Below are 15,319 nucleotides of genomic sequence, written 5' to 3' on the forward strand. Positions count from 1 at the left end.
AGTAGATTTTTAATTTTTTACCCCATCTTACAATTTTTGTCATTTGGATACAATTTCTGAAAGCTTAACACTATCAAAATTATTTTCACAACCTGGTAGACAGCATTGTTTAGAAGCAGCATGTGAAAAGTGTTAAAAAAAGGAGAATGAAGGAATTCCCATTAGACCAGGTTGTCCAATGACTTATTGTTATTTACTCCTAAAACTTTGTTACAAAGGAAGATCCAAAGAAGAGTTCTCAGTTTTAAGTCCCTTGTTTTTCCTCTGTACAGAGTCTGCTTTCCTTCACCATCATGAAGACAACAGCTGCATTTGCCATTGTCTACTCCAATAGGTCACACTGGGAAGATCTATTTGCTGTTGACAGTATTTGGAACTCTGTATTTGGAACAGAACATTATTTCTGCATGAAGAATTCACAGCCCACTGGCAAGGTCATTACATTTAGCTCACACATGATTATTTGAGAAATTTAGGCATTAATACTTGCTCATTTGTACAATGTTCTGTGCTTCTTAAGTTTTGTTTCTCTAGTGATAAAAATATAAAGGATCATTGCTGTTGATGGAGACCTTGCAGTGCAGAGAAAAAATCATATAATGAGGCAACAATAATAAGTGCCTCAGTATAAAACAACAGAGAGAAATATTACATGAAATTGAAACAACTTCAATTTCCACTGCTGAAACAGGAATTCCTCATTATGATCAAGACTAATTTAACTCAGCATGAATAACCTACTTTGACAGGCAAATGAAATACCAATAGATTAAGGGACTATTGCAAATCATCAATGAATAGGCCAGACTAGTAGATCTACTGATAATTTAGTTAATTGCATTCAAAGTTTACAAGGATGAGTAATTGCCAAGCAAATCTTTATGCACATTGAAGAACTATAATTTGGTGCATTTGCAAAACCACTGGTGACACCAGAAATTAATAGAACTACTTTTCTTTCAGGTGTTTCAGTCTAGTCTCTTTTCACATTATTGGAAAAAACAGCAAACAGAAAAGCAAACATAGATAGAAGCAGCAGCCCTATCTCAAAAGAATAAAGGAAGCTAGGGGCCAGTGAAGACATACAGAAACAAAAGTAAAACAGACAACAAGAGACCTAGACAGGTTATTTTAATCCAAGTAGGCTGATTCTGATGTGTGCTCTAATATGAATAACATTTTTTTGAGGATGCAGTGATGTAACAGCCCAGGAATAACAGATGACTTACAATGGGCTCTAAAACTGACATTTGGGAAGGCCACGAGAAAGATGATGACAGTGAGACAAGTTGAAATTATGAATGTCAGTTTCAAAAAGCATGTCTTGACAAATGAAATTATGTACAGGCAGCAAAATTTAACCCATAAATGCTGAGCTGTGCAAGATTTTTTTTTTTCAGAATGGTGATTTCCTTCTAAAATATATATATATATATATATATATATATATATATATATATATAAATAAATAAATATATATAGTTAGCCCAATATCAAGATTAGGATGACTGCAGATCATCTGAGAGGATACAGCATATCTGTGAATATATTCTGTGATCTGGAAAGTTCAAAACTGGATTGGATACTGAAGTACTGAAACTACCAACTCATATAAAAGTTTGTAACTACTTACTGTTCAGCCTAAAATTACTGCAGCAGTCTTTACCTTCTCTTTTAGTAAGAGAGAACTCTTGTACAATATCTCAGCTTCTAATTTCAATTTATAAACAATTAAAATGCTAAAATACTTTAATTTTCTGATGGGTATTCCAAGGGAATTCTGATTGGATTTTGCAGGGGTTTTTATGCCTGTTTAAAAAAGTGTGTGAAAGCTCTGGGGATTAAAATACTGCCTATATGTGTAGGAGAGAAGCAAGAGGAAGATTAAACCCTCGTTGGTAAGTGGATATAAAGTGTGCTTGAGGATGTCCTCCTCCTCGGAAGCAGATCAGGCATCTTCAAGTACTTAGAAAATAAAATAATTTCTGACAGAACTACAGTTTCCTATACCACACTGAAAAAAAAAATGTGGAGAGGGAAGAGACATTGTAAAACTCACAGCCTGAGACAAGGAGACAACATTCCTCTGGCAACAGAGAGAAACAAGGATCACAAAATGGTTTGTGTTGGAATGGACCTTAAAGATCATTCTTTTCCACCCCCTTTTGCCATGGGCAGGGACACCTTTCACTAGATCAGGTTGCTCAGAGCCCCATCCAACCTGGCCTTAAATATTTCTGGGGATGGGGAGTCCACAACTTCTCTGGGCAACCTGTGCCAGTGGCTCACCAACCTCACAGTGAAGAATTTCTTCCAAATATCTAACCAAATCTACTCTTTCAGTTTGAAGCCATTCCCCCTTATCCTGTTCCTACAGGCCCTTGTAAAAAAGTCCCTCTCCAGCTTTCATCCACCTTCAGGAACTGGAAACCAAAAATTAGGTCACCCCAAAGCCTTCTCCTTTCCAGACTGAGCAATTCCAACCCTCTCAGCCTTTCCTCATAGCAGAGGTGTTCCATCCCTTGGATCATCTTGGTGGCCTCCTCTGGACTGGCTCAGCAGCTCCCTGTCCTTCCTGTGCTGGGAGCCCAGAGCTGGATGCAATATTCCAGATGGGGTCCCAGCAGGGCAGAGCAGAGGGGAAGAATTCTCCCCCTTCCCTGCTGCCCACGCTGCTCCTGGTGCAGCCCAGGACACGTTTGGCTCTCTGGGCTGCCAGCACACGTGGCCAGGTCCCGTCCAGCCCCCCATCCACCAGCACCCCCAAGTCCTTCAGGGCAGGGCTGCTCTCAATCTGTTCACCCCCAAGGCCTGTGTTGACACCAGGGTTTGCCCCATCCCAGGAGCAGCACCTGCTCTTGGTCTTATTCAGCCTCATAAGAGCACAATGGGCCCACTTCTCCAGCTTGTCCAGGTCCCTCAGGATGGAATCCTGTCCTCAGGTGTGTCAATCACACCACCCAGCTTGGTGTCATCAGCAAATATGCTGAGGGTGCACTCAGTCCCTCTCTCTATGTCAGTAAAAAAGGTATTTAATAACACTGGTGCCAACAAGGACCCCTGAGAGACACCACAGTGCTGTCAGTGCTGTCCATCTGGACTTTGAGTTGTTGATCACCACTAGATGCAACTGTCCAACCACTTTCTTATCCATCATTAAATCCACCTCTCTCCAGTTTGGGGAAAAGGATGTTGTGGCTAACTGTTAAAGGCTTTACAGAAGTCCAGATAAATGACATCTGTAATCTTTCCCTTGTCCACCAATGTAGTCACTCCATCAAAAAATAATTTTCTCTTGTTTTTCCTGTGCCCCTGTGCCCTTTGAGGCTACTCAGAGCTCTCAGATCATCAGAGCACAGTAACAGGCACAACAAGCAAGAATTCCCCTCCACCAAACTCTTTCAGGCCTTGAATTGCAGCCACGCCAACCATCTGAGCTATGCTGAAAGCAGGACAAGGAATCTGCTCATGAAATAAATGAAAGGAAATTTGCTGTGTAACTGTGCTGGCAGGCTTGAGCTGCACTGCTTTTGCTGTTCAAACTCATTTATCTTTACGGGTTATTGCTAGAACTGCACCTCAGCACACTTTGCTAATTTTCCCTGTGAGGAAAAATAACACAGTTCTTGAAATCCAAACACAGAAATATTTTCACTCATTTATTTGTCCCCAATTTATAACTTACCCATCTAATTACAACAATAATTAGGCTGCAGGATGTAATATATGTGTTTCCACAGGTAGCTGCTGAAATTTTACCAGAGGTTATGCAGAGAACTGATGTGTGTGATAATAAACTTTCTGTGTTATATAGCCAAATCCTACACCCAAAAGGAAACATATATTGGAAATTCTCTTCCATACTTTTATGGCAGCTGTCTGCTCTCCCAGACAACTTCCATGCTGTGCAGGCTCAACAACACAATCTGTGTCTTATCTTTGTGCTGAATTCACTGTGTATTTGCAAAAACCCACATACAGTGAGTTACTTTTTCTAGGATCAGCTTGGATTTCAAAATCAGAAATCTGGTAACTTCACAGTTACTCAGAATGGCTGCAGGTTTCATACCATCTGCACACATTTATATTTTTCCTAATTATTACTCTGGTTAGGCAGATATAGTGATAACTATTGATATCTGGTTAAGCAGATACTGTTGATGTCAAAACACTATTGACAGCAGGAAGTGTGATTTTGCATTTGCTTTGTTGCTAAGGCTGAGGTAGTACAGGACAATGAATTAACTGTAACTATTTATATCAGGAAAGTAGACGGAGTGTTTATGGCACAACAGAAACATGCCATTGCAAGAAACACAGACGTAAAATAGAAAAGCAGCAACTACAGTAGATAATTTCTACAAAATACCAAAGAAGAAAATACAGTAATGAAAGGCATTTTTTTTCTCCCTTTTAGCCTGCTGGCTAAAAAGTATCAGCTTGAATCCCCTCCCAAATCCAACCAAAATTCTCATGATATATATTGTGCCATATTTAAAGGAAACTGATGGAGGAAAAAAAAATAGTATAATACATTTAAAACAATAAAATAAAATGAGTCATGCTATTAAGAGAAGACAGATGTTGAAGACCTGTGTATGCTAGAGCAGTTTTAGAGACGTGCTTGCTATATATTCCTGCACTGAACACGTCGGGCTTGTTATTCTTTCACTATCCACATTCCCTGGGTGCTAAATTATAGAAAATCACCTAACACAATTCACCTTACTCTCTTCAAATCTCAGTACGGTTTCTTTTTTCATGCTCCTCATTCCCTTTTTTTTTTTTTTTTTTATTCCGAAGGAATTCAAGGTTAGAAAACGCGGCAGCTATGGATACAGTTTTACTTCAAAAGCGTAAGGCGAAAGCAGCATTTTCAAAGTGCCGCACACAAAGGGATGTTCAGGGATGTTGGGTTTTGCGGGCTGTTTTCTTTTGCTGAGCCGGCAGCGCCTTCGGTGAGATCACAGCGCTCTCTAGTGCCTTCAGCGAGCACATGGACAGAACCTGAGCAGCTCTCCTTAAATAATTCGGCACACCAAAGACCCACCACAATCGGTTTGAAAAATGAGTCGAATAAAATGGCTGTGTTAATTATCAGCTCGCAATAGGATTTTTTTTCCCCCTACCCATGCCTGATTTAGCTACTAGAAGAGCCAAACATATTAAAGATGTACAGATGTGCATAAGTAGTACTAGCCATCTTTAAGGATGTCAAGGAACAAGCTGGATGCTTTTTCTACAGCATCAAAAACAATGTTAAAATATCAAACTGTATCAATAAAAAAAAAGGATTATGTTTAATAGAATGCAAACCAGAGAAACAGCATGGCACAAATTTCAAATGCTACTTTAGGAGTGGAGGGTGAGCCACCCAAAAAGCTTTATCAGAAATGCCAGGTTTTTAAATAGAAGAATCTCTTATTGAAGATTATGACATATCAGGATACTGTTTTCACAGTCTTTCTTACAATCTTAATAGCACTTTCAAGTGAGGCAAACATGTAAAATATCACAAAATCCAGCATAATTACCAAGGTCAGCTCATTATCTGTGACTCAGAGATAGTTAAAAGAAAATTCAGCAAGGAATAAGCTCTTGATGGAATATTAATATCTACTTTGAACATCCTGGCTTTTGAAATACCATATTTCTTTGACTGTTATGAAATTTCAGTATTCCTGCCAAGAGCCTTTTTAAAGAATGGTAAAATACACACTATTTTTCCTCACGACTGGGACATACATTCTTATGTCTGATTAGGTAGCCATTATTTTAAAAGTATACCTATACATCCTTTCAAAAAGATATTTTCCTCAGATGCAAATTAGTTTTTCAGAAACCCATCCATAGAACTCATTACCATCACTTATTTTAAAATATACATATGTTTATAAAAATAGATCTTAAGAATCTCACTGGATAACATGTAGGTTTAGTGCTGATAACAAAGTTTACCCTGCCTGCAATTGAAATTATGATGCACTACATACTAATACTCATTTAAATGAGTATGTTATGCTACTTTTATAACCTATGCTTATGTAAAAGTCAAGCATTTTACATAGACATTGCAAGCCTCCTTTAGTCCCTCAACTATAATTTGGTTTATATGGGCCACTTTGTGTTATTATAACTTCCTACCTTTTTTTTTTTTTTATTCCCATGGGATCTTCGCATATTTAAAGTTGTACCCACCTGTGCAGAAGCACTACTAAATTGGCATTGTCAGCTTAAAGTGATGTAATCTCTTGAGATCAGACTGATTATTACAAAATAAAAGGTTTCATACAATATTACAAAATTATTTGGTACTTTACATCTGTGATTTATTCTGTTTATTATTCTGTAATGGCCCTCACTGTAGATAACACAAGAATCACCGTACTTACTTTTTAGATCTAAATTTCTGGCTCCTGCTGTGCTCTGTGTTGTGATTTTAGTGTCAATCTTTACAGTGTGTAGGTTGTTGGTATCCCTTGATATCATGACATTATGCCACTGGTTGTCATTCAGAGGTTTATTAGAACTTCCCTTGATGAGGTTGGCACCATTTCCCAAGTCAAACACATAGTGTAAATACCTGGCAAAAGAGAAAAAATTGGAAAAGTTTCCTTTTTCTTTACATAGCAAGGGGGCAATAATTAATACGTCTAATATTTCCTATTTGCTTGTACTCCTCAGCAGCGCTGGCTAAACCAGAAGACAACAATGAATGCCAGATGGGGAAGCAACTGTGATTCCAAGAAATTGCCACTCATTTGGATGAGTTGAGGTGCAGTCCCAAGTTTCTGGAAAGCAACAAGCACTCCATGTACCAAGACATGCATACATACGTAGAGAGAGAGAACAAGAGGGAGGCTACAAACTAGCACTTCTTTGTGGTAAGCACCAGAGAAGTTATACCTATTATTTACTTTCATACATTTCAGGCATCTAGCTTCATCTGAAAGAAAGAGTCACAATAAAGCACATGAAGTTCAACAGGAAGGAACATTTATCCATCACATCTATCCAGACAGAAAATAAGATTTGCATCCCGTGTATTCCTCCTGCACACACATTTGGAATGGACTGGTTTTGCTGTTATGCTAATCCATACATACCCTTTTACTAATTCAACCACAATGAAATCATTTCCATCGCCACTGTTAAAAAGTATCAATCCATCCAGGGAGGTGGTTTTGAACTGGAAAAAAAGGTGCATAGATGTGTACGCTTGTAGCGTGGCCAGTGCAACATAACTTGCTTTTGTTTTAAAGGTTACAGGGTCTGCTATGATGTTCCTGAACCCGAATCTTGCATTTAGCTCACAATAATCGATGTCTCCATTTTTACATAAGTCAATGTATGCCATGCCATTAAATGTGAGACTCTGTAGATGCCCAATAAAATTAGAAGGCACAGAAGACAGGTAGCGCCGTTCTGTTATTATTCCTGTTTCTATGTTGTGGAATTCCAGCCGTGTGTGATCGCCAGCCATTTGACCTTTAAACAGCAACAAGAAAACACGTGTTAGTGTCTGAAAGGGGAGGTCAAAGAGCACATCATGTGATTAAGCATCTGCATCATTTCAACTCTTTTCAGAATGTGCAAGGCCAATTGTTGTCTCCAAAGGGAATCCTTCTAAATTCATCCTAATTACTGGTAAATCCAGGAGCCTTTCCAAAGCATTCAGTACATTTGGATAAGGCAAACAGAAAAATTTCTAAACTGAAACAGTTTACCTGAGTACATTAAACTGCCGACAAAATCCCTCACTTTAGTTACACCTAACCAGATGTGGGGTTTTACTATTAGCAAGTGCAATTACTTAACATGAGGAACACAAAGGCCAATCTCAGAGCTAAACCAACAATATGAGAGTCTCATGAAAGAGCAACAAGAACAGCTTGAGGGATTTTATTCCATGTGTTTTGCTTTAATGTGCATGACTTGACTAGCAGTATGAAAGATTCCTGTTTCAGCTGTCTTGGGTACATTAATGCCAGCCCTGCTGCAAGGGCTGTGTGACAAGGGTGAAGAGCTGCTTGGAAACAACTGGCTTTGTACCATGGGGATATACCATGGGAGAAAGGGCAGAGCCCAAGAGATGGGCAGAGCACAAAGCCCACAGGAAGGGTGCATGCCAGTGTTTTTAATCCTGGAAACAACAAGGGACTTGCTTATGTCGGAAAGGTGACCGAAAGCAAACCCCACAGCTACCTTTGAGTTCTCTCTGCCATGCCAGGACCACTGCAGAGCAAGAAGCCAGAAATCTGCTGACTGTAAAGTTAATCTGGAGGAAAGGATCAGCATTGCCAGAGTACACTGCACACAGGTCAGGTAAGTTTTTAAGCTAGTTATTAAATACCTTACCCAGCACATCAAAATTGTGTTCACTGAAAAGTTCCTTTTTCTGACAGAATGTCCAATTTTTCCATGCTTATTTCAAAGAAGTAGGGCAGTATTTTCACAGGGCTGATTCATGGTCACATTGTGTGGAAAAACAGCTTCTTATTACTAATGAATTTCACCACTTATTGTACCTTTTGCAAACCATTTTGCAAATTCCCCAGTTTCTTAGTTGTTTCATGTCTCTTGTGGAGTACAGAGAAGGTGAAGAGTAGACCTCGTCAGGCTGGACTAAATACTGGCATAAAACTGCTCTAACACAAATTCTCACAGTGGCAAAGCTGTTGACAAGCCTCCGTCCATCCCCAAATATTCTATTCCAAGAGAGAGTGTGAGCACTGCCCCAGGCTGGATGTGTCAGAAGTGGTGCACAAAGCCTGGAGGAGGCTGACACAGCTGTACCTTTGTAGGTGTCATAAGCAGGTGTCTGTGGACATGTGTGTGACAGGGAAAAGACAAGGGAAAGAGAAATGTCGATATCTGAGATTTGCCCAGGGAGATGAATTCATGAGCAGGTTAAGTCACAGCACTGAGATACAAGTACAGGCCTCAGTGAAGTTACAGGGAAAATTGCTCTGTAAGTTTTAATACCATTCAGGCACAAAAATTGCTCTAATAATTTATGATAAACATTTACAAGTAGCTTACTTAGCTTTGGGATGAGTTCTGTAGGAGAACTTGTCATTGAACACCACCTGCACTCTTGTGGTTGAGCACTGCAAGAGGCACCCTAAACCCCAGGGACAGTCTTCTTGATGTTCTTGTTTCTAAACATCAGTTCTGAAGATCCCACTTTCCCTGAATGTATTAAGTAAAAGTGTGTTCTTCCATGCAGTAATGAGTCAGGAAACTGTCTTGAAAAATGCCAAATGTGTAATTTTTGCTGGGACAAAAGCTGTATGCTGGATCACAGCCAAAGAGCTGAGGTTCAGGTTTCAGAGAGGAATATTATATATTCCAATCTTGTATCCCTTCAGATGGCATTTCAATAATGTCATGGCAAAAATCCACCAAGCTTGGGCCTGTAGCACAATATCCCCACTACATTAAATGTATTTCTTTCTTGAGCATAGTAATAAAAAAGTTGCAGAATCTGGGCTCACATCATAACATTTCAGTTCTGCAAGCATGCAAACAGGACTTGAGATTTCACTTAATACTCCACAGGATTTGTAAATGCAGCAATGAAGTAAAAAAGAATGTAGTTTGTACTTACAAGGTTGGGTGTTTGGGGATTTGTTGATTTTTTTTTTTTTTTTTGTTTGGTCTGGTTTTGGTTGGTTTTTTTTTTTTTCAAGCTTAAGTTTGTGAGGTTTGTTGGAAAAACATCATACAAAAGGGCAATTGAATTTCTGTTTCTAACCATAAGCTATTCTGTTACCCCAATTTAGTGAATTTCCAATCATTTTTATTTTTTATATAATCTTAGAAAATAAGGCTTATCTGGGCTGGAAATATTTTAACTCTTCTGTGATGAGTAACTTCTTCAAAACCACCTGCATGGCTTCCAATGAAAACTAGTTATGACTGAATTATATTATGTATCCATGAACACATCATGCATTTGTCAAAGAGGACCAAGCACAACTCACAAATGAACAAGTGCTATTTGATAATCTGTAAAAATTAAAAAGTCAGGCTGAATTATTTAATAGATTTTTCCTGCCGCTTAAGTTTTCTGGATCTGATGGGGATTCTTTCATATACGGCACAGGAAACGGAATCAAACAAGGAAAACAACCTGTGGCAGGAGAAAGCTGGAATTTTTAGCAGGAAGTCAGTTTACTTCCTTATTCTCCTCATAAAACTATAATAACCTTTCACATGAAAAATTAATGGGTTGTATTTTGACCAAATTTCTGATTGTTGGAACACCTGAAGAAAAGTTTAGAACAAGAACACTTTAATCCCATATGACAAGTATTTCCCTATGCTTTCAGGAAATTCAAAGCTACTACACATTAAATTCTATTACACACATTTGAAATTTAAATTTGTAAAGGCTTTTAAAACACTCAGTGTTGGAAAAAACCCAAAACAACAAAAAAAACCCCACTCCCCAAAACCAAAAAAAAACCCCAAAAAATTCTCACCACTTAACACAATAATAAAGATTTTCTTTGTAGGAAATGTGATTTTCATGGAACTAACAGCAGATTGCCCACATTTTAAGTTCCTTCTGTTCCTTCTCATACAGCTTTTTTCTCCTCACGGGTGGAGGAGGCCACAGATTGGCCACACAGATTCCTACAGTGAGTTTAGGAATTTTAGGATGTCTTTTTCCCTCCAAAATATTGGGATGAGTTTCTCCTTTTGGATTAATAACATTAAATATTTGTGCATTATGCAAATGCAGACAATTGCAAAACTGAGAGGGAATTCAAGTCAACTGGCCATTTTTGGATGTACATACTGGGTTGAGGAAAGAATACAAATGTTGCACCAGAAAGCTGGACCCAGGTTATGTAACCCTCAGTATTTGTAAATTAGAACTCCAGCACAAGGAGTCCAGGAATTGTGCATTTGGATCTTGCACTGAATTTTGATCTAAACTATTTTCTCTGTATTAGAATCTGTCTTGAGTAGCAGTTGAAGCAGCAAGATTAGAATATTTTTTTTTGTATAATTCCTCCTACACTATCAAAAAGAAAATAAATTGTTTAGGCCATCTACATTCTTTAGAAAATGACCCCAGGCATCATAACATACACAGACTTCAGTGCTGGAAGATATATTGGCAACTTCTGATTCTCAAAAATGTGTTCTTGCAACTATATGAATTATTTTTCTACCAGTGCCAAGACCCTCGGTGTTCTGTTGAGGTGAAAAAGGATTATTAAAGAAGTTACACTCCTCTTTAAAAAAAACCAAAACAACCCACAAAACATTTAACTTGTTACCATTTTAGCAAAGCTTAGGACCAATGATAAAAGTTCTTCAGTGCTACACAAAACCAAAGGATAAATCTAAATAGCTAACAAAAATCTAGGCACATTCTGCTGTGCAAGGAATCAGGGCCAAAAGTCAGATAAGTTGCTATTAACAACATGCATGTGAACATTTTCTTGTACAGGACAAAATCAGTGAGTTCTCTATTAAAACTTCTGATAATATTAATACAGAAACACATTTCTATCATCTGCTAGCATGCAGGCCATTTTTTTTTCTCCCACCCCAACTGCTATTTTAGTACTTGAAAAAAATATGCTGACTAACATATAATTATTGAGGACAGTTGATGCAAGATTCAAATTACAATAGAATATCCTTCAAATGTTTATCAAATTCTTTCTTCCTGCAGTGGCTTAAAGTGTAGCCCTAACAATGTGTTGCCAAAAGCATTTTGCTTGCCTTCTCATTAGTGATGTACTAAATCACTTCTCTCCAATCACTGTATAAAAACATTCATTTAAGACAGCACGAAGGTTTTCATTAATTTCAATAGCAACCTTAGAGCAAGATTAATAGCACGTGTAATAACACACTTCTTGTACCAGCACTCCAAAATGCATCACATGAACTTGGAATCTTACCCGAGAAAAGGGGGAAAAAAAACATGTTTCTCTCAGATCAAGTCATTTTACTTCTGTATCATTTTGTTTTGCTTTGTGTTTCCCCCCAGCAACATGGAATCACGGAATGCCAATGCCACAGTACCTGTCACAGCCTGCTGGTCATCCACCATTAACTTTAAACCTTTTCCTCGCCGCACCACACGCACTGTGTGCCACTCATTATCATTGAGGTTATAGCCAGCAAAAAGGGTTTCTGGGCCTTTGCCTGTAGGACATGCCAAACAGTCATTATGCAATCTTTAAAGCAGTTTACATGTGAACCTCACAGAGAAAGAGAGAAACAGAGAGACTGGCTGGGCAAATGTTAAAACTCACCAAAAGTCACATCAAGCAAGAAAATTACCAAGTATAAGCAAAACATAGAGCTACTACATAGTGTATGCTATAGAACTATTACATTAAAACACTTCTAATGTCTATTTGACTATGTAAACACATTGTGTATGCACCAGGTTTTCATAAATAGGCACAGTCAACACGGATTAATTATTCACTTTTCAATCTCATACAGGCCTCTAAGAAATAGGATTACTGAGCCAAAAGAACTTCAAGTATGGATTTACAAGACTGGATTTTTGCTCCTTTATTAAAAATAATTTGGTGGAAAAAAAAGTGCTAAGAGTGTGTGCATGTATTATATTTTTCTTAATCCATGACAATGTCTCTGTTTGTTTAGCTTCTGTTTATTAGGACTTCTCTGAACATCATCTATTACCTGATCTAGATGACTTGCTAGTATTCAGATCCAGTACCTTCTGCTGTTAGTGGATCTTCAAACCATACTTTCCATGTTCATTTAATGGATATGGGTTTTTTTTAGAAATCTGCTATTTCTCAGCAGTACAACTAACACTTTTTATGCAAATCCTGTATATAGCACAATGGACAACCAAAGTATTCACAAACCTAGGAAAAAGGATACCTTTAATGCCCAGGAAAAGATTTCTCATAAGAAAAGGATTATGGATATTGTGCCTTGCACTGTTGACCAAAAAGTGAAAGAGAGAAAAAAAAACCCTGACTTTGTAGTGTCATTGATATGAATAGATGATAGACCAAGTGCTGCACGAATAGATCAAAACTCATGCGGTGACTGTCCAAAAGGCAAAGCTAATCTGCTGTAAAAAAATTACATTCTTGTAAAGAAAAGGCCTCCCTGGCCTGTTTTTCAGTTCCTGTGGCAGAATAAATGCTGCTAATAAATAAAAGTTGTCAATTAAATTCTGGACTCCTCTGTGCACAAGAGAAACACAGCTCCCGCAGCTGGTCTAGAGGAGGGCTACAAAGATGATCAAGGGACTGGATCATCTTTCTGATGAGGAAAGGATGAAGGACTGGGCCTGTTCAGCCTTGAGAAGAGATGACTGAGAGGAAATCTGATCAGAGTCTATGAGTATCTTCAGGGAAGGGTCAGAGGATGGACCAGGCTCTGCTTGGTGGTGCTGGGCAGTGGGACAAGAGGCAACGGGCAGGAACTGAGGCTCAGGAAGTTCCACCTGAAAATCAGGAAGAAGTTCCTTACTGTGCACGTGACAGAGCACTGGAAGAGGTTACCCAGATAGGCTGTGGATATCCCCCCTCCCTGGGGATGTTCAAGAACTATCTGGACACACTCCTGTGCCATGCGCTCTGGGACGAAACTGCTTGAGCTGGGCGGTTGGATCAGATGCCCCACTGCGGTTCTTTCCAGCATGACCCATCCTGTGATTCTGTGTAAGAGACACATTATAAAATAACTTTTGACACAGAAACATTAGGGTTACCCTGAGTCAGACCATTACATCCACTGTGCCCTTCCAGGTGACTCTATCCCATGTGTCAGTCTTGCTCTGAAAAGGACATGCAACTAGCTCTGAAACTCCCACTTTTCTCCTGGGATACTTTTCCATCCAGCACAGGCTAACTGTGGTGGGTGAGATCTGTTAAGAAAATCAAAGCCTAAAATCAAAGCCACTCTGACTTCAGAACTACACAGAAGGAAAAGGACACTAAGATCTTGATGCAGCTGTTCAGCATATTGGACAGTTTTCATCTCAGATGTTTTCCAACTTCTGTCAGCATTTTTTAAATTGCTGCTGGTTTATTGCCCTGGTTTTATATGCAACCTTTGCTATTTTGGGCATGCCAAGGGATCTCTAGGAACAAAAATGCAAAGCAAAGGCAGTGAGAGTCTCATAACACTGTTTATCTGTGTCTGTATTGACACCAAGCTAGGAAAGGTGTTCAAACTCATCAGAAGCAGATGATTGGAGTCAACTACATGAATCATTCTGTTCCTTAAATGTTTGCTTTCTTTGACAAGAGAAAGACCAGTTTTGCATAAAGCTTAAGTGAATAAGATGCAGCCACTCAAACCTTAAGCAATTTATTTTAGGCACTTCAATGGAAGCAATTCTACCGAGATTTGGGAGACAACATATGGATTAAAAAAAAAAAAAAAAAACAAAACAAAAAAACCCAACAAAATAACATGAGCAAAATCTTAGTGAGCGTCATTAAGCCTGTCTAGGAATACACCATTTAATAGTATTGTGAACACAGTCATACTTATTTGGTAGTCCAATCTTTTTTTTTTTTTTAATTTTTAAAGTAGTTGAAGCACTTAGTCTCCATTATCTTGCTTCATATCTCTAAAATACCTAAAAGCATATGCAATTTTAATTTACTCCCACATTAACAACCCTCTGTAGTGTCTCTTTCGTGCAAAGGTGCCTCAGTGTATGTTATTATCAAATCCAACTTGGCTGCTCACATTTACAGGCAAATCTATCTATTCTATTTTAATGGCTGGGGACTTGTAAACTCTTCCTGTTGTAAAATTAAATGTGCGTTTTCCTATGCACCAGTCTATTTCCCTTGCAAGAGTACTCACAGTAAAAAAATCAGGTCAGAACTCCGTGGAAGCTGCCAGTTCCCACTGCACGCAATCCAGGAGAGGATTAAGGCGACCCCTGGTGAAAGGGCTTTGAAAAGGACAAACCTTGGTGTGACACACCATGGGAGCAGTGCACTGAAGAGAGTCCTGCCCTTGGACAAACTATCCACTTGCATGGAAAAGAGACCTTTCTTTCCTCTGGCTGATCTCTAACAGAGAAAAAGGGCTTTTGATTTGTCACAGAGGGTACAAGAAACTACAAAACAGCAAGGCCCAGTGCCCAGAAATTGTCTATGTACCTGTCCCATCATGCTGCTTCTCTGCAAAGTAGGACAGTTTTCCATGGCACTGGAGAGGGAGATAAGAAAGGATGGATGCTCAACATTCCTGTGCTAATGCAGTGCTTGGGCTGCTTCCTGGCCAAGGACATGCTTTCACACAGAAAAAGCAGCAAATATGACTGTGAGCAGAGTAT

General features: G+C 38.8%; 1 protein-coding gene across 30 annotated transcripts in view; it reads right to left on the reverse strand.

Annotated features, from left to right (window-relative positions):
- The window catches only part of NRXN1 (neurexin 1), a 673,398-nt gene that overhangs the window by 349,861 nt on the left and 308,218 nt on the right, over positions 1-15,319 (reverse strand). For all 30 annotated transcript variants that reach the window (XM_038133405.1, XM_038133404.1, XM_038133376.1 and 27 more), the window contains 3 exons: positions 12,052-12,174; positions 7,107-7,488; positions 6,393-6,583 (listed from right to left, as the gene is read on the reverse strand). In XM_038133405.1, the coding sequence (XP_037989333.1) occupies positions 6,393-6,583; positions 7,107-7,488; positions 12,052-12,174 (696 nt within the window). The remainder of the gene's footprint in view (positions 1-6,392; positions 6,584-7,106; positions 7,489-12,051; positions 12,175-15,319) is intronic.

Source organism: Motacilla alba, chromosome 3 (assembly GCF_015832195.1).
Source record: "Motacilla alba alba isolate MOTALB_02 chromosome 3, Motacilla_alba_V1.0_pri, whole genome shotgun sequence".
NCBI classification, from domain to species: Eukaryota; Metazoa; Chordata; class Aves; order Passeriformes; family Motacillidae; genus Motacilla; species Motacilla alba.